We start from the raw sequence: 27,696 nt of genomic DNA, 5'->3' as shown, positions 1-27,696 counted from the left end.
TCAAATAGACATGAGATAGATTAGCAACAGAAAATGACCAAATTAACTACATACATTGGTATAGGAACCTCACATACATGAGAGAGTCAGAGACCCCACATACATGAGAAGGTCAGAGACAGAAAGGGAAAATGAGGCATATATGACATTCTGAGCTAAGGATGAGGTAAGGCACCTCGTGCCTTCAGAGGGGAGAAGGTCATTGCATGATGATAAGAAGAACAGATGTCCAGTAATTAGAAGTTTGCCTTACCCCATAGATAGGCCCAGAAATGTTATTTCTGATAATCTCTTATTATGGGCAAGGCTCGTAATTCAAATTATTCTAGGTAGTTAAAAGGGGTGGGGCAGAAGTTTCTCCTGAGCCTCTGGGTCTTGGATGCCTTTAGCTCAAAACAATTTGCATACCACAGAGGCACATCTTGGGGTGACTCCTTCTGAATCCCTGCACATTATATTGCTGAGTAGTGTTCCATTGGGATGGATGGATCACAGTTTGTTTAACTATTCACCTATGGAAAGATATTTTGGTTTTTCCAGTTTTTGGCTATTACAGATAAGGCCCCTAGAAACAATCATATGCAGGTTTTGTGTGCTTGGGCTGTTCAAAATCCTCTCTGGCTTCCCAACTCACTCAGAATAAAACCCGAGGTAAGCACAAGGGGATTGGGTGGGCCCCAAACACTACACCCTGTGAGAGGCCTGGGGAAGCCATACGGTTGAAATGCAATACCCATTCTTGAGGTGCTCCCAGTCTGGGGGCCCAGGCAGTGACTGAGTTCACATTCTGTGTCTTTCACTTACAAGCTGTGTGACCTTGGGCAAGTTCCTTAACCTCTCTGTTTAGCTTCCTGATCTGTAAAATGGGATAATGATAGTACAGCTCCTTTACAGGGCTGTTGTGAGGATTAAATGATTTAATATGTCAAAAGTGCGTGGACCAGCCCTTGCACATTGTAGGTGCTTGACAAAAAATAATGATCACTGTTTTATTATTGGCTCTTGGAGTTTAATTAGGCCTAGAAGTCCTTTCCATGAAGTTTGCATTTTATCCTGTTAATTGTAGGCAGGGAGAGTGGGATGAGGGACAGAAGGGAGAGGGGACCCATTTGAAGACTGTTGGAATAATCCACAACAGCTCTCAGAGAGTGGCGGGTAAGAGACTGTTCAGAGTGTGTTCAAGAGGGAATAGGAGGAGGGCACAGGGAGACAGGAAGTGCAGGTAAATCACTGGAGGAATTTTGCTAAAGAGAGGAGCAAAGGACAGAAACAGGTAGAGAATGTGGGGCCAACAGAGTTTTTTGTTGTTTTTTTTAATGGATGAAACTAAAACCTAGGAATGATTCAGTAGAAGATAAAATTAACGATGGGGTGGAATTCTCAGAGGAAAATCCCAAAAGTTGACAAGGAATGGGAGCCAGTGTAAAAATGGCAGGATTTGTCTTGGACAGAAGTAGAGCCCTTGGTACCAGAATTACCTCCCCTTTACTGATAGGGAGATCAAACGACTGAAATACGGTGGAACGCGTGGGTTGGAACCAGGGACCATTGGGCTCCGGAGCATCCACTACCCAGCACTTGGACCAGAGAAACCCCAAGAGGTAGGGCCAACAGCGGAGGCGGGGCCTCTGCCTTTGCAGTAGCTTTACGGTAAGCTAGGAGGCGGGACCGGACGCTAGAACGAGGGGCGGGGCTAACTTGGGATCAGGCCCTCGGGTAGTGGACTCTGCGGAGTCCACCTCCGGCCAACGTGAAGCGGCGTACGGCCCAGCTGGCGTGGAAAGAGGTAAGGGCTCGGAAGGTCCGGAACTAGGGCCTGCAATGTGGGACCAATGGAAGGCCGCCTGACGTGGTACCGAGAGGGTTTTGGCAAAGAACGGATGCCGGTGGGCGTGGCCTCCTATAGAGAAGGGCGTAAGGCTAACAGTGCGAGCCAGTGAAAGGCGAGGGAAGGCGGGGCCTGTGCATGCGGCGGCCAGTAGAGAAATAGCTCTTATAGGAAGGAGGTGCCTGTATCCCGGAGCGTAGCTCCTGCTCTGCGCACGCGCGACGGGCAGGACTGAGGGTCACGGCCTTGGGGCTGGGTCACGTGACACGAAGGGCGCTGAATTCCTCTGGAGTCAGCGCCATTTCTTGTAGGTGAAAGTTGAAGTGCCCGGGGGATCGGAGGGACATCCTGATGCAATTTAGTCTTTATCTGCGGCTTGGAGTCAGGGTCAGGCTCGGGCTCCGGCTCTCACTCGGGGGCGGAGCCTGGCTTGAGAGGGTCGTGCACGCCAACCTGGGGGCGTGGCATCATCGGTCTGGGTGACGTAGACGTGGTGGGGGCTCACCACTGGGGCTGAGATTTAGGACCTTGGTGTAAAAGAGGAGGGGCTTACCGCCTTCCCATAGCCGGTAAGTGGGAAAATAACTATTTTGAGGCCGTTGTGGTCGCAATGACCTGTGGTCGCCTAGTTTGGGTGGTGATAGTGACGTAAGAGGGAGAGCGTTGCGGGAGGGCATGGTCTGGTCCCCCGAGAGGCGTGACCTAGCTCCTGGGAGGCCTGGACTGGTCCCTAAGGGCGCCTGGTCTCGGCCCAAGCCTACCCGCGTAAAGGGTGTGGCCACGCAGAAACTCCGGGGAAGAGGGCGTGCCTTCCCCCTGATACAGTATCTTCGCGTTCCGGCTCTGGAACTGCCCCTTCTCCTTTAGGTACCACCTCATGGAGATCCCCGCGGCCGCCGCCCCTGCCAGGAGCATCTTTACCCCCTTACTCCTGGTCTGCGGGACGTTAGTGGCTGCCGTGCTGTGCGCCGCGCACCGCCTGGGGCTCTTCTATCGGTTGTTGCACAAGGTGCGGGGGCACAGACGGGAGGCGGGCTGGGGGCAGTAAAGGAGGAACGAGGTCCGGGTGCGAGGGACTGGTCGGGAGATTCTTAACAGGGCCTTGCCCCCATTGCCGAGCTGCACCTGAGGACTTGGGCTTTGCCTAGTAAAAGATAATCGGGAGGCTGCAACTGCCGGGGCACTCAGTAGTCCGCCCAGCTCTTTCCCCAGGGGCCGAGCCCTTTTCACACAACAATGCTCCCTGAATATTCTGGGGTCGGTGTTACGGAGGCAAGCTCCAGAGGATGTGTCGGTGACAGTTTTGTGACAGTTACTCTGCTTTAGAGGGATTTTTTCATATCCCCAACATGTCTCTGAATAGATGCGCTTATTTCTGTCTGCGTTTAACGCAGAGAAAACTGAGGCTCAGAAAGATTGTGTGGTAGCTTGCTTTAGGTAACGTATTTGGGGAAGACCTGACCCCATAAACCTGGCTCTGAGCTGTGTGGCTCCTCTCTCAGAAATTTATCCCTTCCCTAGATCCCTTTCTCAGTCTTTCCTCTCCTAGCCTGGAGCAAACTTGACCCTTTCCCAGTTCTTTCTCTCCTGTCAGAAACACCACCACTTGCTCTGAGGACTTGTGGAGATTTAAGGCAAAGTCTCGGCCTCTGAAGTGCTAGGCTGTGTCTAAGCTGGAGCTAGGAGGCCATACACATGCCAGGCACTTGGTGGCTGGCAGCCTGTGAACTGGGCTTGGCCCAGTGAGTGGGAGGGAGCCTGGTAGGTCGTCCTTAGCAGTCAGGTTGCCAGGCCCTGATGCTGGAGGACAGGCAGTTCTGGAGTTACAGCTGATGACCCGTGCCTCCTGCTCTTGACCAAACACCCCTGGATTCTGTAGGTCCACCTTCCCCACCCCTTCCTAATTGCCCACCATCCCCAGGTGGGCGTGTAACAGAGTGTGGTGCTTAACAGTATTGTTTCTGTGGGACTTTGAATCTTGCTTGGGCAAGTCGTGGTCCCCTTAGCTGTAAAAGGCTATATAGTTGACCCTTGATGAGCCTGGATCCACTTGTACGTGGGTTTTTTTCAGTAAATACAGTAAATATATTTTCCTTATGATTTTCTTGATAACATCACATAACATACAAACTACATGTTAATCAACTGTTTACATTATCAGTAAGGCTTCCGGTGAACAGACTATTAGTAGGTAAGTTTTTGGGCAGTCAGAAGTTATACGCGAATTTTTGACTGTGCAGGGGTTACAATCCCTAAGCCCTGTGTTGTTCAAGGGTCAACTGTAATGACAAGAGGATGTGGTAGGATGATATGCGCTGCTCTGGGCCTCTTGTATGACATGTGCCTTCCCCAGCCCTCTGACTCTGCTCCCCCCCTCCCTCTTGAGGAGGGGGATTGCCCTTGTCCCCACCTGCCCTGGCACCCTTGCCCTGGCCCTTGACAGTCTTGCTCCTCCTCCTTCGTGGGCCCAGGTGGACAAGACAAGCATCAGGCATGGTGGGGAGAGCGTGGCAGCCGTGCTGAGGGCCCATGGCGTGCGGTTCCTCTTCACACTGGTCGGTGGGCACATTTCCCCACTGCTGGTGGCCTGCGAGAAGCTGGGCATCCGTGTGGTGGACACACGCCACGAAGTCACGGCTGTGTTTGCTGCTGACGCTGTGGCTCGCCTGACTGGTGAGGGCAGAGTGGAGAGGGCTGGGGGCTGGTGAGACTGGGATGGGGGAGGGGCTCTTTGGGGATAGGGGTTTTTCGGGGATGGCCGGAAGGATGGGCATGGGTGCAGAGAGTGACAGGGTTTGTGTTCCAGGGACAGTGGGTGTGGTGGCGGTGACGGCAGGCCCTGGCCTCACCAACACAGTGACAGCAGTGAAGAATGCCCAGATAGCCCAGTCCCCAGTCCTGCTTCTGGGTGGGGCTGCCAGTATTCTGCTGCAGGTACTTTATTCTCGGGCGGCACAGGGGCTCCAGGGGTGCTCGAAGGGCTCACATGGTAACTTCCCTGGACCCCTCTCCACCAGAAACGGGGTGCACTCCAGGCCATTGATCAGATGTCCTTGTTCCGGCCACTCTGCAAGTTCTGTGCTTCCGTGCGGAGGGTGCGGGACATCACGCCCACCCTGAGGGCTGCCATGGCTGCTGCTCAGTCGGGCACACCGGGTAGGTGGGAGGGGGCTGGGCAGTGGTCTGTCCCTAGGGCCTGGGGGCTAGGGACGCACAGCTCAGCATCTTCCCTGTCCCGACAGGTCCAGTGTTTGTGGAGCTACCCATTGACGTGCTGTACCCCTACTTCATGGTTCAGAAGGAGATCGTGCCAGCCAAGCCGCCCAAAGACCTCATGGGTCGAGCGGTCTCCTGGTGCGTAACCCCATTCCCACTGTGCACTCCCCCTTTCCCTGCTCTCTCCTGTAGCCTTCTGCCAGCACCCATACCTTCTTTGGCTCATTCATTGATTTGCATATCCACTGAGAGGAGCCCACCATGGGAAGAGCATGCTAGGTGGCTGGAATAGCATATACGAAGGTCCTGAGGCAGGAACGAACTTGGTAGGGTGGGAAAGCTAGGTGGCCTATGTGGCACAGCAGGTGAGCAAAGAGGACAGGGGTAGGGGCTGATCTCAGGGCAGCCAGCAGGGCCCACTGGGAGTACGTGTGGTTTTGTTTTTAATCTGAGATCCATTGAGAAGCATTGCAGTGCGTTAAGCAGAGGTGTGGGATACCCTGACTCAGGTTTTTAATACAGTCCCTTTGGCTGCTGCTGGAAAATGGACTGTGGGGTTGGGTGGAAGCTGGGAAGCCACAGAGGAGGTGTGGCGGTCCCCGGATGAGAAGCGATAGTGGCCTGGATCTGGGTCGTGGCCGTGGGATGTAGAGATGTGGATGGATCACATTGGGTGCCTGGAGAAGGGAACAGAGGGTCCCTGCAGGCCCATGACATGGGCACAGTTCACTCTGGGGCTTTGAGTGGCAAGTGGCCAGGAGCTTGGAGACAGCAGTGCAGTGGGGCTGGCCTGGGCCAAGCCTGAAGTTTTTCCTGGAAGAGCTATGAGTTTGACGGGTGCTTCTTTCAGTTGAGCAGATAGAAAGGGGTCTAGGTCGGGGCACAGTGCAAGCGGAGGTATGCAAAAGGGTTTGTTTTGGTCACCACTGAGGTGCGCCTGGCCGAAACGGCACAGGACGGAGAATTGGTTCTCCTCCTCCTTCTGCTCCTCCCCCTCATCCCTTCCCTTGGCCTGTCCTTGTCCCTCCTCCTTCCAGGCCTTCTCCATGTATTTAGCTAGTGCCACTATGTCAGGTACCAGGACGGGCATGGGCAACATCAGTGAACGAGACAGACAGGTCCTTGCATCCTGGGCATGTGAGATGCGCTCCGAGGGCCAGCTCAGGGAATACCCGTTTTACTCAGCGTCTTTTACGACAACACTTTGAGTTAACGTGATAAGGTATTATTACGGAATGACTTACACAAAGCCATCCAGCTTGCTAATGGCACATAAGAACTCAGCCTGGAGGAGCCGTCCGTGCTTTACCCAAAGAGCTATGTGCCATCTAATGAATGACAGGAAAGTCCAGAGAGATGGCTTTGAATCCCTGGACTGCTGCTAATTAGCTGTGTTACCTTGAGCAAATGTTAAACCTTCCCCCCCATTTTTATTGAGATATAATTGACAGACAGCTCTGTATAAGTTTAAGGTGTACAGCATAATGATTTGGCACATACTGTGATGAAACCTGCTTGACTTCAGCTTCCTCATCTGTAAAATGGATGAACGTTGCTTGCTTTTTCTCTCTAGACTAAGATTTTTGTGGAGAACAAATGACGTCGTTTTGATAATGCACATGCTGATGTTTAAAAGAATTAACCATCATTTTCTTAAATAAGAATAGGATTGAATCCAGTGTCCTGTCAGGTGTAAGGCAAGGTTAAGGAACCTTCCTTTAACATGGTTAGGGAACCAGAACTAGAGAGGGGCATTCAGGGGTTCTAACGCGTAGGAAGTGGTTGATAGCCTTGTCTGGGAGGCAGAATTTTTAAGCAGTTTTGTTCTGTGACCGGCCAGCCTCTTTGCTCCCTGGACTCCCAATCCCCCACCCGCTCCATTCTTCTCCTCTCTCTTGGGCTTCCCTCCTCAGCCCCTTGCAAGGCTGACCCTTCCCTTGCCTTTTTTTTTCCAGTTGGGGTTCCGATGGTTCCTTTCTGGGCCTCTTCCCATTCTCTGCAGTTTTGACTTTTTCTTCAAAGAGAAACAAAAGCTTCCAGTTCCAACTGCTTCCTACAAATGCCTACCTGTCTGTTTCTGGCTGGATTGAGTGTTCCTAGAGGGCAGGGCTGAGCAGGATTTATCTGTGTCTCCAAAGCCCTCAGAGAACGTCGGGGCCCTGTGACCCAATGAGTGGAGACAGAGAAGGGGATGCTGGAAGCCAGAGAAAGAGACAAGCTTACTGCTGATGTTCATAGCTCCCATGGATGGAGGCTTTTGCAGAGTGCTTTGTATCCCGAGTGGACAGATCATTGACTCTTGGGAGGGAGGTTCCCTTTTACATTTTACAGAGAAGGATGCTCAGAACGGTTACGTCACTTGACCAAAGTCACACAGCTAGGAAGTGGCAAAGCCATCTCTGCCTGGCCTTGCAGCTATTGCCCTGATCCTGGCACTCCACTCCTGTGTCACTTGTTTCTGAGGGTCTGTGTCAGGTTGTGGTGGTCACCAGAAGCTTCCAAGGAGAAATAGGCCACTGCAGACTCGACCACTGGGGTTTGTCTGTCCCTGGGCCATTGCTCGACCACCCCTGTGCCTATTCCGCTATCTTCCTGGCCCCTCTTTTCTTTCGGTTCCTGGAATCCCAATAATGAATCCTGGTAACCACCCCTTCCTCTCATCTTTGCAGGTACTTAACGAATTACCTGGACAACCTCTTTGCAGGAGCCTGGGAGCCTCAGCCTGAGGGTCCCCTGCCTCTGGATATCCCCCAGGCATCCCCTCAGCAGGTGAATTGCCTCTCTTCCCTGGCTGAGGTCCTCACCTGGCAGGATGGCCTCTCCCTGAGCCAGTATGGGGGCCTTGATCTTCAGGGACCAATGGTGGCTCAGGGTCGGCTCTTTGGGCCCCATCTCACCCCAGGTTCAACGTTGTGTGGAGGTCCTGAGCCGGGCCAAAAGGCCCCTTATGGTACTGGGGAGCCAGGCCCTGCTGCCCCCAACACCAACTGACAAACTTCGGTGAGAAGCCTCAGTCCTGCTTTTACTATGCATTCCTATTCCCTGGTCCCCTGGTGCCCTTTCCTCACTCATCTCTGTTCTACCTGGACCCAAAGGGCTGCTGTGGAGTCCCTCGGTGTCCCTTGCTTCCTGGGTGGGATGGCACGGGGGCTGCTGGGCCGCGGCCACCCCCTCCACATCCGGCAGAACCGCAGCACTGCCCTGAAGAAGGCAGATGTCATCCTCCTGGCAGGTGGGCCTCAGTTTCCTCCCCACCCCTCCCCTTCCCCCCCTCCAGGACCTCCTTCAGCCTGTAACCCTGCCCCTCCTAGTCTGGTACTCGTTGGCACCCCACCCTCATAATCACCCACCTTCTTACCCCTGGCCCCACCCCTTCCCCTTTCAAGGGTTTTGAACAACCCTGAATTTGAAATTCAGGTGAACTCTTGCCAGGTTGCAGCTGTGTGCTGTGGCCCAGCTTTGCGCAAAGGAGGACACTGCAGGACTTCCTACACAGTATTTGCATTTGTGTGCATTATACAGCATTTATAGCACGTGCACATACGGCATATACATTTTTACATAAAATGCTTTGAAGCCTGCCAGGCACATAATAGTTGTATCAGTTAGCTATTGTTGTGTAATAACCATTCCCAAACTCAGTGGCTTAAAATGCACATATTTTTCGAGACCCAGGAACAGGTGAGATGGTAGGTCTGGTTATGGCAGGGCTCATTCCGGAGTGTGCAGTCGGGGAGGTGGGAGGGCAGCCGTGCTGATCCTGGCAGGGCTGGCTCAGACACCTGGGGGTTGGCTGGCTGTAGCTGGGCTGCAGTGGCCTCAGCTGGGATTCTGAGTTCTTTCACTTTCCCTGCCTCCATGCTCCTCCTCGCCCAGCAGGCGGCCTGGGCTGGTTGACTTGGCGGAGGATGAGAAATATGCAGGGCGGGAGGGACAAGGTTATTAGAGAGTGGGAGCTGCAAGGCTCCTGGAAGCGTGGTCTCAGGAACGCGTGCCAGCACTCCCGACATGTTCTGCTGGCCAGACCACGTTCTCAGGTCAGCCCAGTTCCAAGCGCTGGAGAGCTGCAAAGTCATTGCAGGTGGCATGGATCCAGGGAAAGGTGAAGAACAGGGACGCTTTTACATCTAGTGTGCCACGGTGGATTAAGTAAGGTAGTGGGCACCCCTGCAGGACACTTGCCCTCCATCCACTGTCTCCCTGTCCCCCACCCCAGGAATTGTGTGTGATTTCCGCCTGTCCTATGGCCGGGTCCTCAGCCGTAGAAGCAAGATCATCATTGTCAACCGGAACCGGAAAGAGATGTTGATCAACTCAGACATGTTCTGGAAGCCCCAGGAGGCCGTGCAGGGTGAGCCCCCAGTGCCACCCCCCGCCCCACGCGTGCTCATCCTGGGCCTTCTCCTGCCTCTGCAGCAGCTGAAAGAGGCCGTCCTGCCAGACTCTGCCCCAGAGGGCTCCCTGTTGGCCAGAGACAAGTATTTGGCTCTCAGACTGGTGGGTGCTTCTGGATGAACAAATGGTGGGTGTGCGCCAGAGGGAAGCCCTGGGAATGTGCATGCGATCATGTCACCTAGCCGCAAACCTTCCCCACTGTCCGCTGCTGTCAGGGCGGAGAGTTCACTCCTTGGCCCCTGAGGCCTCTGTCATCCTGTCATAACCCTTCCCATGGTCATTCCCTTCCCATTCACTCCCTTCCCATGGTCATTCTGTGCCCTGCTTTGCCCATCGTTCTAGGATGTTGACTTCCCTCAGTGTAGGTGACAGGCAACTCGTGTCAGGCAGAGAAATGGCACCGTTGCATTTGTGTTTGGGAAGGTCCACTGTGGCCGCTGGTGAGCAGCTAGTTGGAGGGGCCTGGGTGGTGGCAAGGGGCCTGTTATACAGGGTCAGGATGGAAATGACAAGGCCTGAGGTGGGGATGGACAGGGAGGAGAAACTCAACTTCTCTGAGCCTCTAAGCTATTATTTCTGAATGGAAATGATGAAATCACCAGCTCATTTATTCACTCCACACGCACTCTGTGTGCCTGGGTTGTAGAGACGAGCTTCGTGGATGGAGGTGTTTGTAGTGATGTGTTTCAGGGCAGAATTGTTGGGACTGCATGATCTGGGGTTTGACGGGGAGGCAGGTGACAAGGTCGGCTCAGGTTTCTAATCTGCTCCCTAAATCTTGCCCACCTTCTCACCCTGGTTGCCCTAACCTGGTTCCCACAGGCTCTGGGGGTGTGTTTTGCCCCGTTTTGCCCTAGGAGTGCCTTTGTCCTGCCTCCTTGCCTCCTGCTCCAGGGCTGCTGTTGGCTTCCTCCTGTCTTTGGGCCTCTGGGGCTGGAAGGGCAGGACGAGGCCACCCCTCTGCAGCTGTGCCCTCTTCCTTCCCCAGGAGACGTGGGCTCCTTCGTGGTGAAGCTGGTGGAGGGCCTTCAGGGCCAGACGTGGGCCTCAGATTGGGCAGAGGAGCTTCAGCAAGCCGACCGGCAGAAGGAGCAGTCCTTTCGGTGGGGCCTGATGGAGTGGATGTGGGGGGTGGGGCGTTCTGGGCAGGCTCTGCTGATCTGCACTGCTCCGTTTCAGGGAGAAGGCAGAGATACCTGTAGCCCAGCACCTGAACCCAGTGCGGGTGCTGCAGCTGGTGGAGGAAACTCTGCCCGACAACTCGATTCTGGTGGTGGATGGCGGGGACTTTGTGGGCACTGCTGCCCACCTGGTGCAGCCCCGTGGCCCCCTGTGCTGGCTCGATCCTGGTAAGGAGAGGCCTACGCCCGGGGCAGCTTGCACCAGCCAGCACCCTTCACAGCCACCTGCTCTTCGTTCTCCTAGGGGCCTTTGGGACTCTGGGGGTTGGTGCAGGATTTGCACTTGGGGCCAAACTGTGCCGGCCAGATGCTGAGGTGAGTTGGGACACTGGAGGCAGGAGGCTTGCTGCTTTTTGGGCCATGAACCACCCCATTCACTTCCTGTCTCACCTTAGGTCTGGTGCCTGTTTGGAGATGGAGCTTTTGGGTACAGCCTCATCGAATTTGACACCTTCGTCAGACACAAGGTGACCGGGCTGCCCCAAGGAAAGCCTGAGATTCTGGGAGATGTCATCAGGGCTGGGCTGGGGAAGACATTGCTTCTGTCTGGCAGAGGTCCTGTCTGTGTCCTCTGGCTGGCCAAGCCTGGGGGCTGAGTGCTGCAGCCTGGCTTCATCCTTTCCCTGCAGGTCCCAGTGATGGCCTTGATAGGAAATGATGCTGGCTGGACCCAGATTTCTCGGGAGCAGGTGTCCTGTCTGGGCAGCAATGTGGCCTGTGGCCTGGCCTATACTGGTGAGGGACTCGGGCAGGGTGGGTAGGAGGGAAGCTATTTCTGGCCCGGCTGGGTGTGTGTTTCTCTCTTGGGCTGACTGCATGGTGGGCTGGGTCCCTGCCACCATCTGACTTGACCTCCCCTTTTAGATTATCACAAGGCAGCCATGGGTCTGGGGGCCCAAGGTTTGCTGCTCTCACGGGAGAATGAGGATCAGGTGGTCAAGGTGCTACGTGATGCCCAGCAGCAGTGCCAAGAGGGCCACCCCGTCGTGGTTAACATCCTCATTGGAAGGACGGACTTCCGCGATGGCTCCATTGCCATGTAGGGCCTCATGGGCGCTATCCCTGGACTGTGCCTAGCTGGCCTGGAGTCTTATCCTGGCCTGCCTTAGGCCTACCCCTTGAGGCCCAGTGATCCTACAACCCTCCCCGACGACAGAGGGGCTGGAGGGGTGAGAGCTCAGAGGCCCCCTGGCGGTGCTAGAGAGCCTTGGGTCTATTTTGCTGCGGGCCCAGTTGTGCCCTTTCTCCCCTCTTTTACACACTGAATAAACCACCTCTGGTCCATGTGGGCCCAAGTATTCATTCCAGAACCTGTGCATATTGATTTATTGTCCACAAAGATGGAAATGAGGGAAAGATGGGGGAGACAGGAGGGAACCCTACTCTCCCACTGGAACTCTGGGACCCACTGAGGCACCAATACTGGGGATTTCAGGGTACCCGGCATTGTGAATCTTTTCCCCTCTCTATGGTCCCTGAAAGAGCCCCACATGCCCGCTCCAGACGTGTCCATGCACACTCATCACACACACAGGCAATAAATATGTTCCGTACCAAAGTGCCCCCCGCCTGACACTTCAGGTGGGGCCCCTCCAAAAGGGAGGTCTTGTAAGTGCTCATTTTCTTCAGGGATGGGGAGGAAGAATTGGGGAGGGGAAGGGCCAGACTCTGCCATCTTCAATTGCTGGTTTGAGGCAAGTGTGGGGTTTTCCCTGGAAGAGTGGGGAAACCATCTGTTTTTCTATAAGCCCCAAGCTGTCCCTGTCCAGCTGGAGCCCAGCATAGCGGCTGCCCCTACGCTGCCCCAAACAGCACCTCCTGATAGTCCTCTGGCCGCCCGAGGGAAAAGCAGAGTGCAGTGCTCAAAGCTAATACTGATTTGGTTGGCAGCAGCAAAGGACTGGGGGATGTCTCACTATCCCAGGGTGATGCTCACAGTAACACCTGAAGGTGTTTCCCTGGCCAAGCGGAGGCAAGAGAGGCCAGCTCAGCAAGCGGGAGAAGCCCTTGGTGCTCACAAAAGACGGCCACACGACTGGTCCCGAGAACCCCTGTCCCTGGCCGGGTAACCAGTACCCAAATATTTAGCACTGGAAACAGGAAATGATTCTCAGTATCGGGCTGGCGGGTTGCCAGGCAACTCCTCAGTAACCAGGAGCTATGCCTGAGCGACATGTGTGGTCCCTCTCGGTAGTCAGGGCACCATCTTAGCAACAAGGAGCCCGGCCTTTAGGAATCGGGGTCCTGCCCGGCTCAGAGGCACACGTTGATCTGCTTGGAGAGTTCTCTCTCCAGGTCCAGGATGAGGGCGTCAAAGTCTTTGAGGTTCAGGTGCGGGTTGAAGGGCGCCTCGAAATCGTCTTCGAAGTCAGCGGCGCCCCTCTGCTCACCTGCCTCGTCCTCGTCTTCGCTGTCGCTGCCCGTCACGTGGTCGTAGTCCGGACTGGAGAGGAAGTCCCGCCCACAGGGCAGGAAGTCCCTCCCGCAAACGCTCCAATCGCCGGCATAGCGGTTGCTCGGAGGGCTTTCAGGACCGCCCCGGCCACGGGGCCGAGTCACTACTTCTGGGCCCGCCAGTGGCAAGTGCAGCGGCGGCTGTCGTTTGGGCCGCAGGTAGGGGGCGAGGTCTGGAGCCTCTGGGGATCTGTGGGGATCTGCAGAGGGAGAGGAAAGGCTTGTGATGACCTCACGCACAGCGGCGGCAACCAGGTTTCTGAGTGGTGGTTCGGGTAGCCAGCCTGACTAGCTTGTCGAAAGGCAAAGCCTGCGACCGGCTCACGATTTCATTGGCTGAGCTGGTTGCTTAGGCAACTGGCCCTCTGATTGGCATATCAAGAGGCAGGGCCTCTGACCGCGTCAAGCATGGATTGGCTGGATCTGGACTGGTTGCGGAGGAAACTAGGTAGATGAGGGGGCGTGGCTTGCTTGAAATTCTAGACTCGGGCCGCCCGAAAAAGCATCGCCCGCAGTGACCTGGCCGGGATTGGCGGCGGGGGCCAGGGGCGGACTCACCTGGCCAAGCCTGTAGCAGGTAGTGCAGCACTTCGATGTGGCGCTTGAAGTCCACTGCGTTGGTAAGGCCCGGGCCAGAGCTGCGGATGCGGGGCCTGGTGGGGGCCTGGCGCGCTGGCAGCAGCACGGGACCGAAGCATACGGCCAGGTTCTGCGCGGTCATGCGGTTGTGGGCATGGAAGGAAGAGACGAGGCGCAGATGGTCTAGGAGAAGCGTCAGCGTGGCCTGAGGAGAGTTGGGAGAGCATTAGAGGGCCAAAGCCGGTCGCCTGTCGCACCTGAGGGAGACTAAGACGTCTTAGAATGGGGAAGCAGAGGTTCAAGTCCTCATAGTTGGGAGATGACCGAGCTAAGACCTAACAATTAGGTATTAGTATTATGATCCCATTTTGCTGGAGGGGAGACCAAAGGCAACAGCTTTGGAATGGCAAAGCTTGGACGTGAACCCACTCCTGTGTGTGTTAGGTAGGGCTGGTATTAATTCAGTTTTATAAATGAGGCTATTGAAGCACAGAGAGGGTCGGGACTTGTCCAGGATCCCACAGCCAGGAACCTCCCTTGTGGTAGTTAGACCTGTGTTCAGTCTGAGTGTTTGATATATCCTGGCTGTGCAACCTTGCATAACTCAGCTGCTTTGGGCCTCAGTTTCCACATCTAAGAAGTGGGGATACTAATAGCACCCACTTTCTCGGTCTGATGATGCCAGAAGCTCCTGGCTATCACCAGCCCAGGCATGGGTGAAACGGTCTACTAATGTCAGTCCATTCCCTGCCCCCCCCATTTCTAGCGGGCCCAGCTCACCCTCTCCACATCCGGTAGACAGCTGAGGAGCCCACGGGTGCCCTCCGCGCTGAGGGGAGCCCTGCTTGGGGGCCCTCGGGCCATGGCCTCCAGCACCACTTGATAGAGGGGCTGGGTGATGAGTGGGGTGGGCAACTCCCGAAGATAATCCTTAAGGATGCCTGTGGGCACAGCACCCCCTCTGGTCAGGGCATCCCTGGCTTGTGAGGCTGGAGGGATCACCGGGGGCTGAGGCGGGGAAGAGGAGGAGGACAGGTGCAGGAAGGTGACGACAAGGCCGGATAGAAAAGGTGAGGTCCCAGAGGGGCCACGGGGACGGCTTGGAGGTGAGGGCTGAATGGGGAGCAGGCGGGGGAGGGACGGGCTGCTGACCAGTGATGACATTGATGTCGGGGTACAGGTCCTCAGAGAGGCAGACAGCTGCACTGTCCCGCTCAAAGGCATCCCGAAGCTCTTTCTTCACGGCTGCGGAGCCACACAGACGGTACAGCCCCACTACCTGGGGGTGGAGCAGAGACCGGATGTCTTCTTGCTGGGGCCACAGACTAATCAGGGCCCACTGGCTGAGCACTGGAGGTCTGGGCCAGAGTGGGACTGGGCTGAGAGGTTGGGGGTTCACTGCAGCCTCACTGGCTGCTTTCCTGCTCTGACACCTGTCATGGGGACCCCATCTGGACAACCTGGCCCTGTAAACCCTCTGCTTGGATCACGTGTCCTGACTCCTACTCAGTTCATTTGTTACCTCCTCAGGATGCCTTCTCTGACTACCACAGCCAGGAGGTGCAGTCCTGCTTTAAGCTCTTCCAGCTTCTTCACTCTTATCCCAGACACAGTTTTACATTTGTGAGCTATTGGAATCATGTCTTTCCCCGCCATGAGACTCTGAACTCCAGAAGGGCTGGGATCCTGTGTCACTAAATGGGTGGATGACCCATAGGTCCTAGGCTGGGCACCTCCTGCCCTTGTCTAGGCTGAGGTTGGAGCTGGGAGGGTCCTAGGCAGGGTTGGGGGGAAGGCCTGGCCTCTGTACACTGGGGAGTGGCTCTGAGGTCTGGGGCCCCACTGAGGTGGGACAAGGGGCTCACCCGTAGCCCTCGGCGCTCGATCTGCCCAACACACTTCTGGATGATGAGGGGCACCTGGCCGGGGGGCTGCTCCCGCTCCACTAGCAGCGGCAGGGGCAGCCCGAAGACGCGGGGTTCAGCTGTATCTGGTGCTTCCTGCTGCTCGGACAGGGTCAGCTTGGCATATAGCAGCCCCTGGGGCTCCAGGCGCACAGCCAGCTGCTGGGCCTGGCACCCTGAAGACACAAGAGGACATGAGTGGGGTTTAGCCCCACAGGCTCCTGTGCCCTGGCTTCCTACCCCAAGTCACAACCCCACCCTGGGCTTAGTGCCCTGGGCACTCTGTGGGAAGGGCTGAATCCTGTGCCCTACTGCTCCTCCCCCACGGCTATACATCCTACCTCGGAAAACTGTGGGCAGCAGCACAGTGCCCTGGGCACAGGGCCTGTGCCGCCGCACACCAGGGTCCCATGCCAGCACCAGGGCCCGCAGCAGCCGGGCAGCCTCAAGTTCCAGGTGGAAGGTGTGGTCCAGCCGTAGGAAGTCGGGCCCCCCACGTAGTGGTCCTGTGCGGGCCCGGGCCACTCCATCCACCTGCAGCAGGCAGCAGAGGTCTCTCGGGGTAGCCCCGGGTGCTGGCCGCAGCCCCCCCAGCCCATACAGGTGCAGGCTGAGGCGGCCCCAGAGTGCAGCTGGGGGCGCCCGGGCCGATGGGCCCACCTCATAGGGCCGGAAGGTGGTGGGTGATGGGGGACCCACTGGGCGTTCCGGTGAGTCACCATCACTGAGGTACCCGGCCTGAGGGCCCCTGGTACCCCCCGCCACAGCTGCCCGCCCGGGGGTCCCCACGCTGCTGTCCAGGTGGTAACGGCTGATGACAGAGCCAGTGGGGGCGGCCCTCTCGCGTTCTCGTCCAGCTCGGGTGCCCCTCAGGCTCAGGCGGCGCCGTAGCTCCGGCAGCTTCTTCATTTTCATGGAGAGGCGCCTGGCAGGGCCTGGGGACTTGGTGCGTGAGGCTTTGGTTGGGGGACTGGCAGGGGCCATGCCTGTGGGAACAGCAGAACTCAGGGTTCAGAAACCTGGGCTTGGGATGGGGCTGAGGCCTGGTCCTCTTGGAGAGCTGGGGTGGGAGTGGGTGGGAGTGGGGGGGAGTGGGTGGGTGGGTAGATGAGGCTGTGCTCACCTTCTGAGGCCGGGCCCTCTGACTCCGCCAAGCCTGGCTGTGGCCCTGGGGACTGAAGTGCCAGCGGTCTGGGGTCCTCCTCAGGGATGGGGTTGTACCAGATCTCTCCAGCAGGCTCCCCACTGCCAGGTGCCCCAGGCCCCAATGTGGCCTCCTCTGGTGGCTTGGCCCCACCCAGCAACCATCGGCGGCTGCTGGGCTCCAGGCTTTGCAGGTAGGCCCCCCGCGCAGGACTGCGAGATGCCTCAGGGCTGGGGGGTCCCTCTGTTTCAGCCTGGGACCCTTCGGGGGCCTGGGGCTCTGGCTCTGGAGGACTGGGCTCTGGGTGCTGGGCTGGGAGGCCTGGCAGAGAGCGAGGGCGTGAGACCCAGCCCGCGCTCCCCTCGTGTCCCCCCCAGAGCAGCCCCAGCCCAGGGGCTGGGGCATTTGTTTGCAATGCAATGGGTTGCCAGCTTAGAGCCCACCCCATCTTAGTTCTTGATATCCCTAAGCCCTACTGTCCCTCCAGCCTTGGGGCTGGTGGGGGTTTCTCCAGCACAGGGCTGTGTTCCTGGCTCTGATTCCCCGCTCCTCTCGTTAAGTCTAGTATGCATCCCTCCCTGTCTCTTGTCACGGGTGGCTTGGGGGCAAGTTGCTTCCTATCTCTGAACCTCAGTGTTGTCCTGTGACATGGGGGGATTCTATGCACTCTCCAGGGGACTTCAGGGGGCTCGGCATGGGGAGTGCTTCCTAGGTCCCCGCGGCATGGTCAAGAACAGAGCACACAGTGGACGCTGGCTTGCTGGCTCAGAAGACAGGAGCGGGCATGACCGCGAGCACAGGGTTCTCCCTTTCTGCAGCACGTCACCTCCCCACCCCTTGCCTGTCTTCCAAACTCTGCCCCCACCCCGGAGCGGAGAGGGCCACCTCACAGCCCAAGACCAGACCCCCGTGGTCAGTGCCTCGGCGCCTCCCCTTTGCTCTGTTTTCCCTTCTCTGACATCCCAGGCCGTTTCCTGTGTGTTTGTGCGTGGGCACCCAGTCCCATTTCTCTACTCTGGGAATCTTTGGGAAGGGCTGGTGGGGGGAGGTCAGATCCAGAAGTCATCTGGCATCCCTCCTTTAACTCCTTCCTTACTGGGATTTCCTGTCCCAGGCAGCGCCCAGTTCTTTAAGGTTTCATCTTGCTTGCTTGCAGATTCCCTCCTCTGGTCACCTCCGATTTCCACCGCCCCCCTCGCCCCCCAGTACTCTCTCTTCTGGATCTCTATTAGGAGCATAGTCCAAAGAGCTGTTTAAGTCACGTCACTAGTCCTGGTCAAATTACCCAACTGCTCTGTGCCTCAGTTTCCCCATCTGCATCAAGGGGACAGTTTCCTGGGGCTGCCTAAGGCGGATGCAGCTGCAGTCACTGGTTAATAGGTGGGAGGGGGATGCGCGGTGCCTCCTCTGATTGATACCCCAGTCTCTCCCTCCTGCAGGAGTGTGCCCCCATCTCCTATCCCTGTATCCAGGGCGCAGGGTGCCCCCTGCCTGGCCCGATTGCGCCCCAGTGTCCCGGTCTCCAGGTCCTCCTCCCTCCACTCTCCAGGCACTCCGTCTCGGCCCCATTTCCTGTCAGGGACGAGGCCCCCTCCCGGGCCTCCCAAGGAGCTCGCAGCGCTGGCATCCTGGGCCAGGCGCACATAACGGTCCGCGCCCCTCTCCCCCCCAGCCCTTTACTTCCAGGACCCCTACCCGTCCCCAGCCCTCCACCCCAGTCCGCAGGAGGTTCCGCGGGCTCCTCCTGTCCCCCCAGCCTGCCCTCCTTGGGGCCCTGGGACCCCCTCCCAGGCTGGGCGGGGCTCGGCGCCCCCTCCTCCGCCCCCTGCCCGGCTCACCGCGCTCCTTCGCGTCGGACTTTTTCCGGGGAAGTTTCTCCCGGCCCCGCAGGCGGGAGAAGGTTTTCCTGAGCAGCGGCTCGGCCATGCTGGGGCCCCGGCCGGGCCGAGTGCGCGCCCGGGTCCGGCCGCGCCGCCCCTCTCCCGCCCCGCCCGGGCTGCCCCGCCCGCCCCGCGCCCCGAGCCACCAGGAAGCGCATTCCGGGAATGCTTGGCCCAAACTTTTTTTTTTTCCCCTTCCCGCAGCCAGAGCGAGCGATGCTGGGAGATGTAGTCGCCCGGGCCGGGAGGGGAGGGAAAGCATGGGGGGCTCTGGGCTGCCTTGCTGGGCTCCAGCTCCTACATGGAGGCGCAGCCTGGGTTCCTCGTCCTTCCTCTTTCCCCTTCTCCCTTAGTGATCGCAAGTTATCTTGGCTTTGCCTCCAAAACGCATCCTGCACCTATCCCTTCTCCTCCCCCTCATCTATTGCTCTAACCTGGTGCAAGCCTTGGCATTACTCCTTTCGATGGCACTCTCTCTTCTATAGTCTACCTGATGCCACTCTAGTGCCTCCCTCCTCCACCCAATTCTCCCCCGCTCCCGAATTCCAGTTACTCCTGCTGTTTAACAAACCATCCCAAAACTCAGTGGTGTAAAACAGCCATTCCATTGCACGATGCTCACAGATGTGGTGGTGAGGAGTTTGGGCAGGGCAGAGCCCACGTTGATTGTTTCTGCTCCTCAGTTGGAAAGACTTAGATGATTTAGGCATCAACAGATGGGGGCCCCAAATCATCTGGAGGCCTGTGCACTCACAGGTTTTGCATTTGATTCCAGTTGTGGGCTGGGGCGTCTACGCAGGCCTCCCCTCCCAACAGGTAGTCAGGCTTCTTACATAGCCACCCATGGCTCCAAAAATGAACAAGGCCAAAGCTGTATACCTTTCCTGAGCCACCCTCAGGTGTCAAACTGTGTCACTTCTGGCACCAGATTCAAAGGGAGAGGACATAAATCCTGTCTCTCTCAGTGGGTGGTGTGTCAAAGTGACCTTGTGCAAGAGGATGTGGGATGAAAGATATTATTGTGGCCATCTTGGAAAATTTAACCCACCTCGCCTCTATATTCCACTCTCAATGCAGCACCCAGAGTGGTTAAAAAGCTGAAATCAAATCAGGGCACACTCCTGTTGAACAGTCTACTAGTGACTGCTCACGCTACCTAGAATACAATCCAGATTCCCACAAATAAAATCCAGTTCTAACAAGACTTCTGGCTTCATCCCTTTTGTTGTACCCAGCACTCACCTCAGCCCCCTCTTTGTTTCTCCTTCACATCAGGCTGTTCCTGCCCCAGACCCTTTGCACGTACAGGTCCTTCTGCCTCCGAAGCCCTGGTTCTTCTAAAGCTGCCTCTTGCTCATCCTTTAGTTCCAGCGGCACCTCCTTGGGAGGCCCTCCACCCAGTCATGATTACATCAGTGTAGTTTATTTTTTTGAAGACTCGCCACAGCTTGAACTTAATAGCTCCAGTAGTCTGTTCTAGTTTATCTGCTTCCTTGTCTAGACTGGGCCTCCACCAGATGCTTGAATGTCTTGTTCACTGCTGAATGTTTAGATAGGTGCCAGGTGAAGGAGACCTAGACAGGATGGCGTGGCCAACAAGCCTGGACAGTGGAGGTGTGTTTGCTTATAATGTCTCAATGCAGATCTCTGTGTTCATCCTATTTGAAGGTCCTTGAGCTTCTTGGATGTGTAGATGCATGTCTTTCATCAATGTTGGAAAGTTTTTTGGCCATTATTTCTTCAACTATTCTTTCTGTCCCTTTCTCTTCTCTCTTTCTGGGACTCCCATTATGCATTTGTTGGTATGTTTGGTAGTGTCCCACAGATCTCATAGACTCTGTTCATTTTTTTTGGATGTATGTGTTTGGGAGACATCAGGCTGGAGAGGAGTGGGGTGCACCTCATCAGATCTCTGCCCAGATGTCTTTGAGGTAGCTGCTGACAGTGAGGAGAGAGGTCGGGGGTCAAAATAACACCTCTGCCCAAGTCCAAGGCAGGGGTGCAGGACTCAGCTACCATCGGGGTACCCCAGAACCTCAGAGGAACCAGAGGCTGACATGGGGGTGAGAGCAGCCCTTGGTCCCACCCATATAACATTAAATGATTACAAAGCAGTCATATGCCACATTCATTATTTTTTGGTAAACCTTTTGGCAGGGTTTCTGTACTTTTTCTATTGCATTTATTTGACTACATATTATGGCTCATATAATCCGTAATTGGCTATGATTCTTCCTCAGTAATCAGAAATTCTTGATAAGTGAGCACAAATGTTCTACAAATTATACATACTGAAATGGTTATGAATACTAACTTTCACACTTTGTGACATTTGTACTGTTATTCATCTGGATTTTGGTAGTTGCGGTTTGGATTGTGGAGCACGCGTGTGTGCACGCACGCATGTGTATGTGTTTTCTTTTCTCCAAATATTCTCAGTAGCTGCAGATCGGATGTGCTGTGCTTATGGTGCTTGATGGATAAATCAACCCCCAGTATATATGGGGATTTGTTGAGAGAAGAAATGCAGGTAGGGGGGGCTGGCCAGGTTTGAACACAGCTTTGCACCTCTGTGACAGACAATGAGATTTGGTGGATAAGTACCCCAGTCCCTCACCCCTTGTGTGGAGTGACTGAGGTTCCACACTGCCCCCCAGAAGTTCCTATAGGGTTGAGCTCCAGCTGCCCACAGTGGAAACTTATCAGTGCACTCTTTACCAACTTCCTACCCTTCCCTGTCTCACTTCTCCATCTCCCTTCCAGCATTTTCTGGGCCATTTTCCAAATAAACCACTTGCACTTAAATCTTTATCTCAGATCATCTTCTGGAGGACCCCAAATGCAGACATTCTCTCTAGGCCTTGGTTTCCTCATCCAGTCAAAAAGCAGACTTAACTCCCTCTGTTATCAAGGCCGTGGGGGTGGGGATGATAGGGGTGGGGCATGTGTCTGTGGGCTAAGTTCCCTGGCCGCCACCTCCCAGGGTCCTTAGTTCCTGGGGAATGGAAGATTGAGAAGGTTATGGGGAGCAGGCCCCCAGTTTCCACTCCCTGTTGTCATTTCCAGTTGTTCCTGCACCTGAGCTTTACCTGCACCTCACCTGCACCTGGCATCTTCCAGGGTGAGGAGGTGAGTGCCGAGGCCTATGCAGACCTCCCTGGTTAGGAGTCAGTCCTCAGAGGAACAAGGGAAGAGGTGGCTGCCCAGAGATGTCCACCAGGACAGCACTGAAGAGCTGGAGGGAGAGATGGTGGTTGGATCACCATGAGGCAGCTTCCTGAGATGAGGCATGGTGTCACTTGGGCAGCAGTCAGCGGGGCAGCATATCTTGGCTAGAGCTTCCCAATGGCCCTTGGAAAAGTCCAGCCAGGCAGCTGGGGGGCTGAACCTGAGGTGCAGCGTGGCTCCCAGCCACCATTGCAGTACCCTCCTTTATCAGCTGCAGGCTTGCTAGGCTCTCCTGCTGGCCAGGCTCCTGCACAGGCTCTAGGACACATTCAGCAACTGGACACCTGCAACCATGCCAAGAGCTGCCCTGGTGCCAAGCTTGAGGGCCTGGGGCGTGCTCGTGTCGCCACCAGGGCTTCTAGATGCTGGCGGTCCCAGAGGAAGGGAAGGCAGCCTGAAGAGGGGTGGCTGGTCAGGTGGGAACAAGTAGCCTGGGGTGGGCAGGGCCAGGCAGATACCCCAGGTCCTTCCTTAGCTCCTCCTTCCTCTCGCCTCCCTCCTGGGGCTCTGGGCTCTCTTGACCATTTCAAAGAAAGGTCTGGTGTTTGGCCCATGGGAGATGGCTTCTAAGCCCTTGGAATCTTTGTATATCTGGGGGCCATGCAGAGAGTTATGCTGACAGTATGATTTATAGTGGGGGCTTGAAGCACACTGTGTCAGTTTGTTCTCTGGAGGGTCAGAGACTGCGTGACTAAGGTGAGCCACGTGGGTGGTCAGCTACGTGGCTGTAACGGGCTGAATTGTGTCCCCTCCCCCAAATTCCTATGTTGAAGTCCTAACCTCCCAAGACCTCAGAATGTGACTGTATTTGGAGATAGGGTCTTCAAATAGGTGACTGCATCAAAATGAGGTGTTTAGGGTGGGCCCGAATCCAATGTGACTGGTGTCCTTATAAAAAGAGGAGATTAGGACATAGACATTTGTGCACAGAGGGAAGATGGTGTGAAGAGACGGGGAGAAGACGACCATCTGCAAGCCAAGGACAAAGGCCTCCGAAGGAACCAACCCTGCTGACACTTTGATCTCAGACTTCCAGCCTCCAGAATTGTGAGGAAACTAATTACTGCTGTCTAAGCCACCCAGTCTGTGGGGTTTTGTTGTGGCTGCCATAGGAAACTAATACAGTGGCCAACCCCCAATGGGAACCCTGGGCACTAAGGCTCAAGTGAACTTCCCTGGTTGGCAGTACACCATGTATGTTGTCACACATCATTGCTGGGGAATTACTCTCTGTCCACACTACTCCACAGGGAGGGGGTGCTGGAAGCTTCTCCTGCTATCTCCCAGACCCCTCCCCATGTGCCTTTTACCTTTGTTAATTGTAATCTGTATCTTTTCTCTGTAATAAACCATGAGTATAACAACTTTGCTGAGTTCTGTGAGTCCTTCTAGTGCATTCTTGAACCTGATGGTGGTCTTGGGGACCTCCCACTATACAGATTCATAGAGATGGAAGTGACTCTCCAAATCCCTTGCAAATATATATTTGGGAGTAGGAGCTCCCCTTCCAGGATCTTGGGCTGAAGCCGTACTGAGTCCTTCCTTCCCCATGCCTTGCTGGAAAAGGCTTTCTGGTCACTCGCACCAGCTGATCCACCTTTTGTACCCCAGAGTCCCACGTGGAGCAGGACTTGAGCTATTCAAAGCTGTAGCATGACCTTGGGCAAGTCATTTACCTGAGAGGCCGTTCAGCATCATGATGGTGGGAGGAAGGGTCAGGCTTTGGGGTCACACTAGGCTAGATAGGAATCCCCCCGATCCAGCGCATGGACTTGGGACAGTCATTTTCCCTCTCTGAACCTCAGTGTCTGAATCTACAAAACTTCTTTGAATTACCCAATGAAATCCCATAAGGAGAGAAAGAAGTGTTGTCGTATTCTAACACTGGCCAGGGTTAATCTGCTTCTTCAATCTAGATAAATTGGCTCAATCCCCCTCCAACACCCTCGTTGAGATTTTGGAGACTTTCTACATGATTGTTTTCTCATGGTCTCCTGTTATTACTGAATTAAATAAATAGTTCTCCTGTGAGCTCACTGTTCCTGTTTCTGTCCTTGATTTCACCAAGGCTCGTGGTGTGCGACAGGCTTTACTGAAGGTAGGGGGAGTGGAGGGCAGTTACATCACATACCACAGCAACTTAACGTTGACTCATAGACATCTCTGTTCCGACACAGGCTATCTCAGTTACCTCGTCAGGCCGCCACACTGCCTCCTCATTCATTCATTCATTCATTCGTTCATTCATCTGTTCATTCGTTCATTCATTCATTTATTCACTCAACAAATATATCTTGAATGGCTGTTTTACTAAGTTGGAGGTAGGAAGTTGGGCAAGATAACCAGGGGAACACAGACTCCGTCACCAGCCCTCAGCTTACAGTCAAGTGAGTGAAATAGACATTCATCAAAGAATCACACACATGAACATGACATCACTGATATGATGAGAACGAGGGGATGATGAGCATCTTAAGGTACCTGGTGTAGCTGGGCCAAGGAGGGGGTGCGGAGAGGCTGCCCTGAGGAAGGGGGGTTTGCCCTGAAATCTCAACGGTAAGGAGGCATTAACTCTGGGTGGGCGTGGGGAAGAGAGCGAGTAGGATATGGAAAGCTCTTGTGGCACCATCTTCAGAGAAACCACTTCTGCAATATTTTTTACTTTCTTAAAAAAAAGCTACATGCTATATTTTGTCAACAATTTGGGAGAGAGGGGCACATGGAAGGTAGATACTGGTTGGGGATCTTCCTGAATCATTGAGATGACTGCAGTACATTTTTCAATGCAACAGTTAAAAAAATACTATATTTCGTGACATGTAGAATGATGTGAAATTCAAGTTTCAACGTCTAGTTTCATGGGTGCTCAGCCACTCCCACCCTTTCATGTATTGTCTATACATAGACAATGTACAGACAGTGAGACAGTGACAGTTTTCACTCTGTAACAGCAGAGCTGTGCCATTGGGGCAGAGACTGTATGACCCATAAAGCTGATATTTATTCTCTGAACATTTACATGAAGTACATGAAGTTTGCTGACCCCTAATCCATGGTATGGCTCATCAGCAGGTTCATTCTGAAGTACAGGCCCTCACCATGCCTTACTTAAATTAACCCTTATCATGGTTCCTTCTGCCTGTAGACCAATCCCAGTGGCCAGGGCTGCCCCCGCTCCCTGCCCTCCGCAGCCTCCAGCACCCTCTCATTGTGGGCTGTTTCTCTGAACAACCCAGGTTCTGTCCCACCATGGGAACTTTGCACATGCTGTTCCCTTCCAGGGGCCGATTACACCTGAGGTGGGTAGAACTGGGCCAGTTCGCAGCCGGATAAATGTTTCTGAAAAAGAGCTCTAGATCCAATTAGTGAAGTGGCACTATCGCCACCTGGTGGCCACTTCCTCGATCTGTAGCTGCAATTCTTGCAAAGCATTTGGCATGACCGTTGTCTCCAGGAACATGTCCATGGCAGGGGCTGGAGAAACGCCCCAGTTCCGGGTTTCTCTTATCTCTGAACCGAAGGCCCATTCGGGTCCCAAATCTCTACAGCCTTCCCCCCGTCCTCATCGCCTATCTATCCCTGTGAACCTCAAACTTGAAGGCCCATATAAATCCCCTGGGTTGTTGTTAAAATTATGATTCAGTGGTGTGGGACGGCGTCTGAGCCGTCATTTCTAGCAAACTGCCCATAATGTTCATGTTTCTGATTCATGGACCTAGGTGAGTATCAGGCTTCACTTATTCTATAGAAAATGGATCAACAAACTCAGTAAAGGGCCAGATGGTAAATATTTCAGACTTTACATGCTATAGGGTCTCTGTTGAGACTTCTCAACTCTGTCCTGTGGCTTGAAAACAGTCAGGATGATATATAAATGAATGAGCATGTTCCCATAAAACTTTATTTATGGATGCTAAAATTAAAATTTTATATAATTTTAACCTGTCATGGGATAATTTTTTAATTTTCCCCAACTATTTAAAAATATAAAAGCCATTCTTACATTGCAGGCTGTATAAAACAGGCTGAGGGCTGGATTTGGCTCATAGGCCTTAGTTTGCAGCCCCCTGGGCTAGGCACTGAATTCTCGACAATATCATGTATCATTGTGGGGACAGAGCCAGGAGAGCAGTTTCCAGGCTCTCGACCTTCCGTGGAAAGGTGCTGGCTCGGGTAGTAGATGGCCATCAGCTGTGACTTGTTGGCCATCAGCTGTAACTAGTTAACCATTAGCCACTGATATAACTGCCGTGGCTACTGTAGGGGTTGGTTGGTTAGCAGAGAAGCGGCCAGCCGGTTGCGGCTAGCAAGTACGGTTAGCAAGAGGATTACATTGCAGATCGTGTGGCTCCTACTCCCTGTGTTTCGCCCGGCTGCCAGCGAGACTGGGGTGCAGGAAGACCCCTCTTTGGGGTACTGGTGGATGTTTGCTTTTGTGTCTCGACCAGCTGCCATCGAGAACATAGTGGTATGACTCCTCCCCCATCGATGGCTCCGTGGGTGTTTCTCTTTGGCCTCACCATGTCCTGCGTTCTTGTGCGGGGAGCAGGAGCTGAGACCCCGCATTATGGTCATTAAGACTTGGGGCTCTGGGATGGGTCCTCTGTGTGAACCTTGGCTACCACTTATTAGCAGCTTCTCTTTTCAAGGCTCAGTTTCCTCATCTGTAATATAAGGAGTAATTTTACTCACCTCATAGGGTTGTTGTTGAAAATTTAATAATTTAATAATGCATATAAAGGGTTTAGCCCTGTGCCGGGTACATAAGAAATGTCAGCTGTCGGTTTCATTGCCATCACAGTGAGACCCAGAAAATGAATCCACGAATTTAAATCCTTCATCTTTTTCTCCAGCTGCAGCCCAGGCTTCCTTAACTAGAAGACATGGTAAGTCATGGACTTGAGAGGATATACTTGGGCATGATTATTGAACAATGCCAGCCTTTACTGCACTAACTGTATGTGTTTGCTGGCGCTGCATAACAAACCAGGGTGGCTTACACGACAGATATTTATTCTCTCTTGGTCCTGGAGGCCAAAAGTCCGAGATCAAAGTTGCCAGCAGGGTTGGTTCCTTCTGGGGCCTCTGAGGGGGAATCTGTTCTTTGCCCCTCCCCTGGCTTCTGGTGGTTTGATGGCAATCACTGTCATTCCTCGGCTTGTAGAAACATCACCCTGATCTCTGCTTTCATCGTCACATGGTGTTCTCCCTGGCTGTGTGTCTGGGTCCAAATTCTCCCTTCTTATAAGGACACCAGTCATCTGGGATCAGGACCTACCTTAGTGATCTCATTTTAACTTGATCACTTCTGTAAATATCTTATTTCCAGATCAGGTCACAGTCTGAAGTCCTGGGGATTAGGCTTCGACATAGCTTTTCTGGAGGACACGATTCAACCCCTAACATGAACTCCCCGTGCGATCCAGGCCACCCCATCTGCTTGTTGCCATTGTGCCTGTAGCATCTTATTGGGTTTGGAGTCGGGTGACGGACACTATAGGAAACACATGGACTCTGGAGCTAGTCCAGGGCCTGTGTCCTCAAACTGTGGTCTGTGGACTCCCCGGAGAGCTTATGAAGAGGGCAGATTGTAGGGTCCAGCGTTGGCCCATTGAATCACAATCCCCATGGGCCGAGTGTCGTTGTCTCCGATGATCCACATGGGGGGGGCATAGGAGGCCTGTTGATGACAGTGGTCCCCACCCAAAGTGATGGTCCCCAGGCCCCCAGTGAGAACGAGGCTGGTGGCTGTCGAAGCCAATAGCAAGAGAGCTAGTCTCCTCAGATGCTATCAAAGTCCTTCCCCCGTCACTTAGGAAGCATGGAGATGTAACTGGCAAATGCATGTCGTCTTTATCAATATCAAAATCATCAATATTAAAATGAG

The 27,696-nt window shown here is 54.5% G+C and overlaps 2 protein-coding genes and 1 long non-coding RNA gene across 6 annotated transcripts; 2 read left to right on the top strand and 1 right to left on the bottom strand.

Annotated features, from left to right (window-relative positions):
• Positions 1-1,995: 1,995 nt before the first annotated feature.
• Positions 1,996-11,918, top strand: ILVBL (ilvB acetolactate synthase like). 2 transcript variants are annotated; one of them, XM_033133908.1, is made up of 16 exons: positions 1,996-2,135; positions 2,696-2,837; positions 4,300-4,501; positions 4,635-4,762; positions 4,846-4,984; positions 5,071-5,182; positions 7,714-7,813; positions 7,947-8,044; positions 8,140-8,276; positions 9,261-9,395; positions 10,428-10,542; positions 10,619-10,788; positions 10,865-10,935; positions 11,016-11,087; positions 11,250-11,355; positions 11,485-11,918. In XM_033133908.1, the coding sequence occupies exons 2-16, from the start codon at positions 2,706-2,708 to the stop codon at positions 11,661-11,663; spliced, it is 1,896 nt and encodes a 631-aa protein (XP_032989799.1). In that variant the 5' UTR covers positions 1,996-2,135; positions 2,696-2,705; the 3' UTR covers positions 11,664-11,918. The 2 variants fall into 2 exon arrangements, with proteins under 2 accessions (XP_032989799.1, XP_032989801.1); XM_033133910.1 differs by having other exon boundaries at positions 2,122-2,146.
• SYDE1 (synapse defective Rho GTPase homolog 1) lies at positions 11,919-18,694 on the bottom strand. 2 transcript variants are annotated; one of them, XM_033133906.1, is made up of 8 exons: positions 18,540-18,694; positions 16,681-17,022; positions 15,899-16,543; positions 15,519-15,733; positions 14,806-14,932; positions 14,434-14,594; positions 13,633-13,858; positions 11,919-13,274 (listed from the first exon to the last, which is right to left on the bottom strand). In XM_033133906.1, the coding sequence occupies exons 1-8, from the start codon at positions 18,625-18,627 to the stop codon at positions 12,874-12,876; spliced, it is 2,205 nt and encodes a 734-aa protein (XP_032989797.1). In that variant the 5' UTR covers positions 18,628-18,694; the 3' UTR covers positions 11,919-12,873. The 2 variants fall into 2 exon arrangements, with proteins under 2 accessions (XP_032989797.1, XP_032989798.1); XM_033133907.1 differs by lacking the exon at positions 14,434-14,594 and having other exon boundaries at positions 13,125-13,274.
• On the top strand, positions 13,112-23,162 carry LOC117037661 (uncharacterized). 2 transcript variants are annotated; one of them, XR_004425566.1, is made up of 3 exons: positions 13,112-13,233; positions 21,648-21,710; positions 22,740-23,162. It is a non-coding gene; the product is annotated as an uncharacterized LOC117037661 (long non-coding RNA). The 2 variants fall into 2 exon arrangements; XR_004425567.1 differs by lacking the exon at positions 13,112-13,233 and adding an exon at positions 13,285-13,694.
• The last annotated feature ends 4,534 nt before the right edge of the window (positions 23,163-27,696 follow it).

The sequence above is a fragment of the Rhinolophus ferrumequinum genome, chromosome 18, assembly GCF_004115265.2.
Source record: "Rhinolophus ferrumequinum isolate MPI-CBG mRhiFer1 chromosome 18, mRhiFer1_v1.p, whole genome shotgun sequence".
NCBI lineage: Eukaryota > Metazoa > Chordata > Mammalia > Chiroptera > Rhinolophidae > Rhinolophus > Rhinolophus ferrumequinum.
This window is presented reverse-complemented; position numbering and strand designations above follow the sequence as displayed.

Bases quoted from the DNA above. Each gene is read 5' to 3' on its own strand.
- ILVBL (XM_033133908.1), top strand. From the start codon at position 2,706: ATGGAGATCCCCGCGGCCGCCGCCCCTGCCAGGAGCATCTTTACCCCC. The intron at 7,814-7,946 runs GTGAATTGCCTC...ATCTCACCCCAG, and splicing joins CCCAGGCATCCCCTCAGCAG to GTTCAACGTTGTGTGGAGGT. The intron at 10,936-11,015 runs GTGAGTTGGGAC...GTCTCACCTTAG, and splicing joins TGTGCCGGCCAGATGCTGAG to GTCTGGTGCCTGTTTGGAGA.
- SYDE1 (XM_033133906.1), bottom strand. From the start codon at position 18,627: ATGGCCGAGCCGCTGCTCAGGAAAACCTTCTCCCGCCTGCGGGGCCGG. The intron at 16,544-16,680 runs GTGAGCACAGCC...CTGTTCCCACAG, and splicing joins AGAGGGCCCGGCCTCAGAAG to GCATGGCCCCTGCCAGTCCC. The intron at 13,859-14,433 runs GTGAGCTGGGCC...AACTCTCCTCAG, and splicing joins GTCTACCGGATGTGGAGAGG to GCCACGCTGACGCTTCTCCT.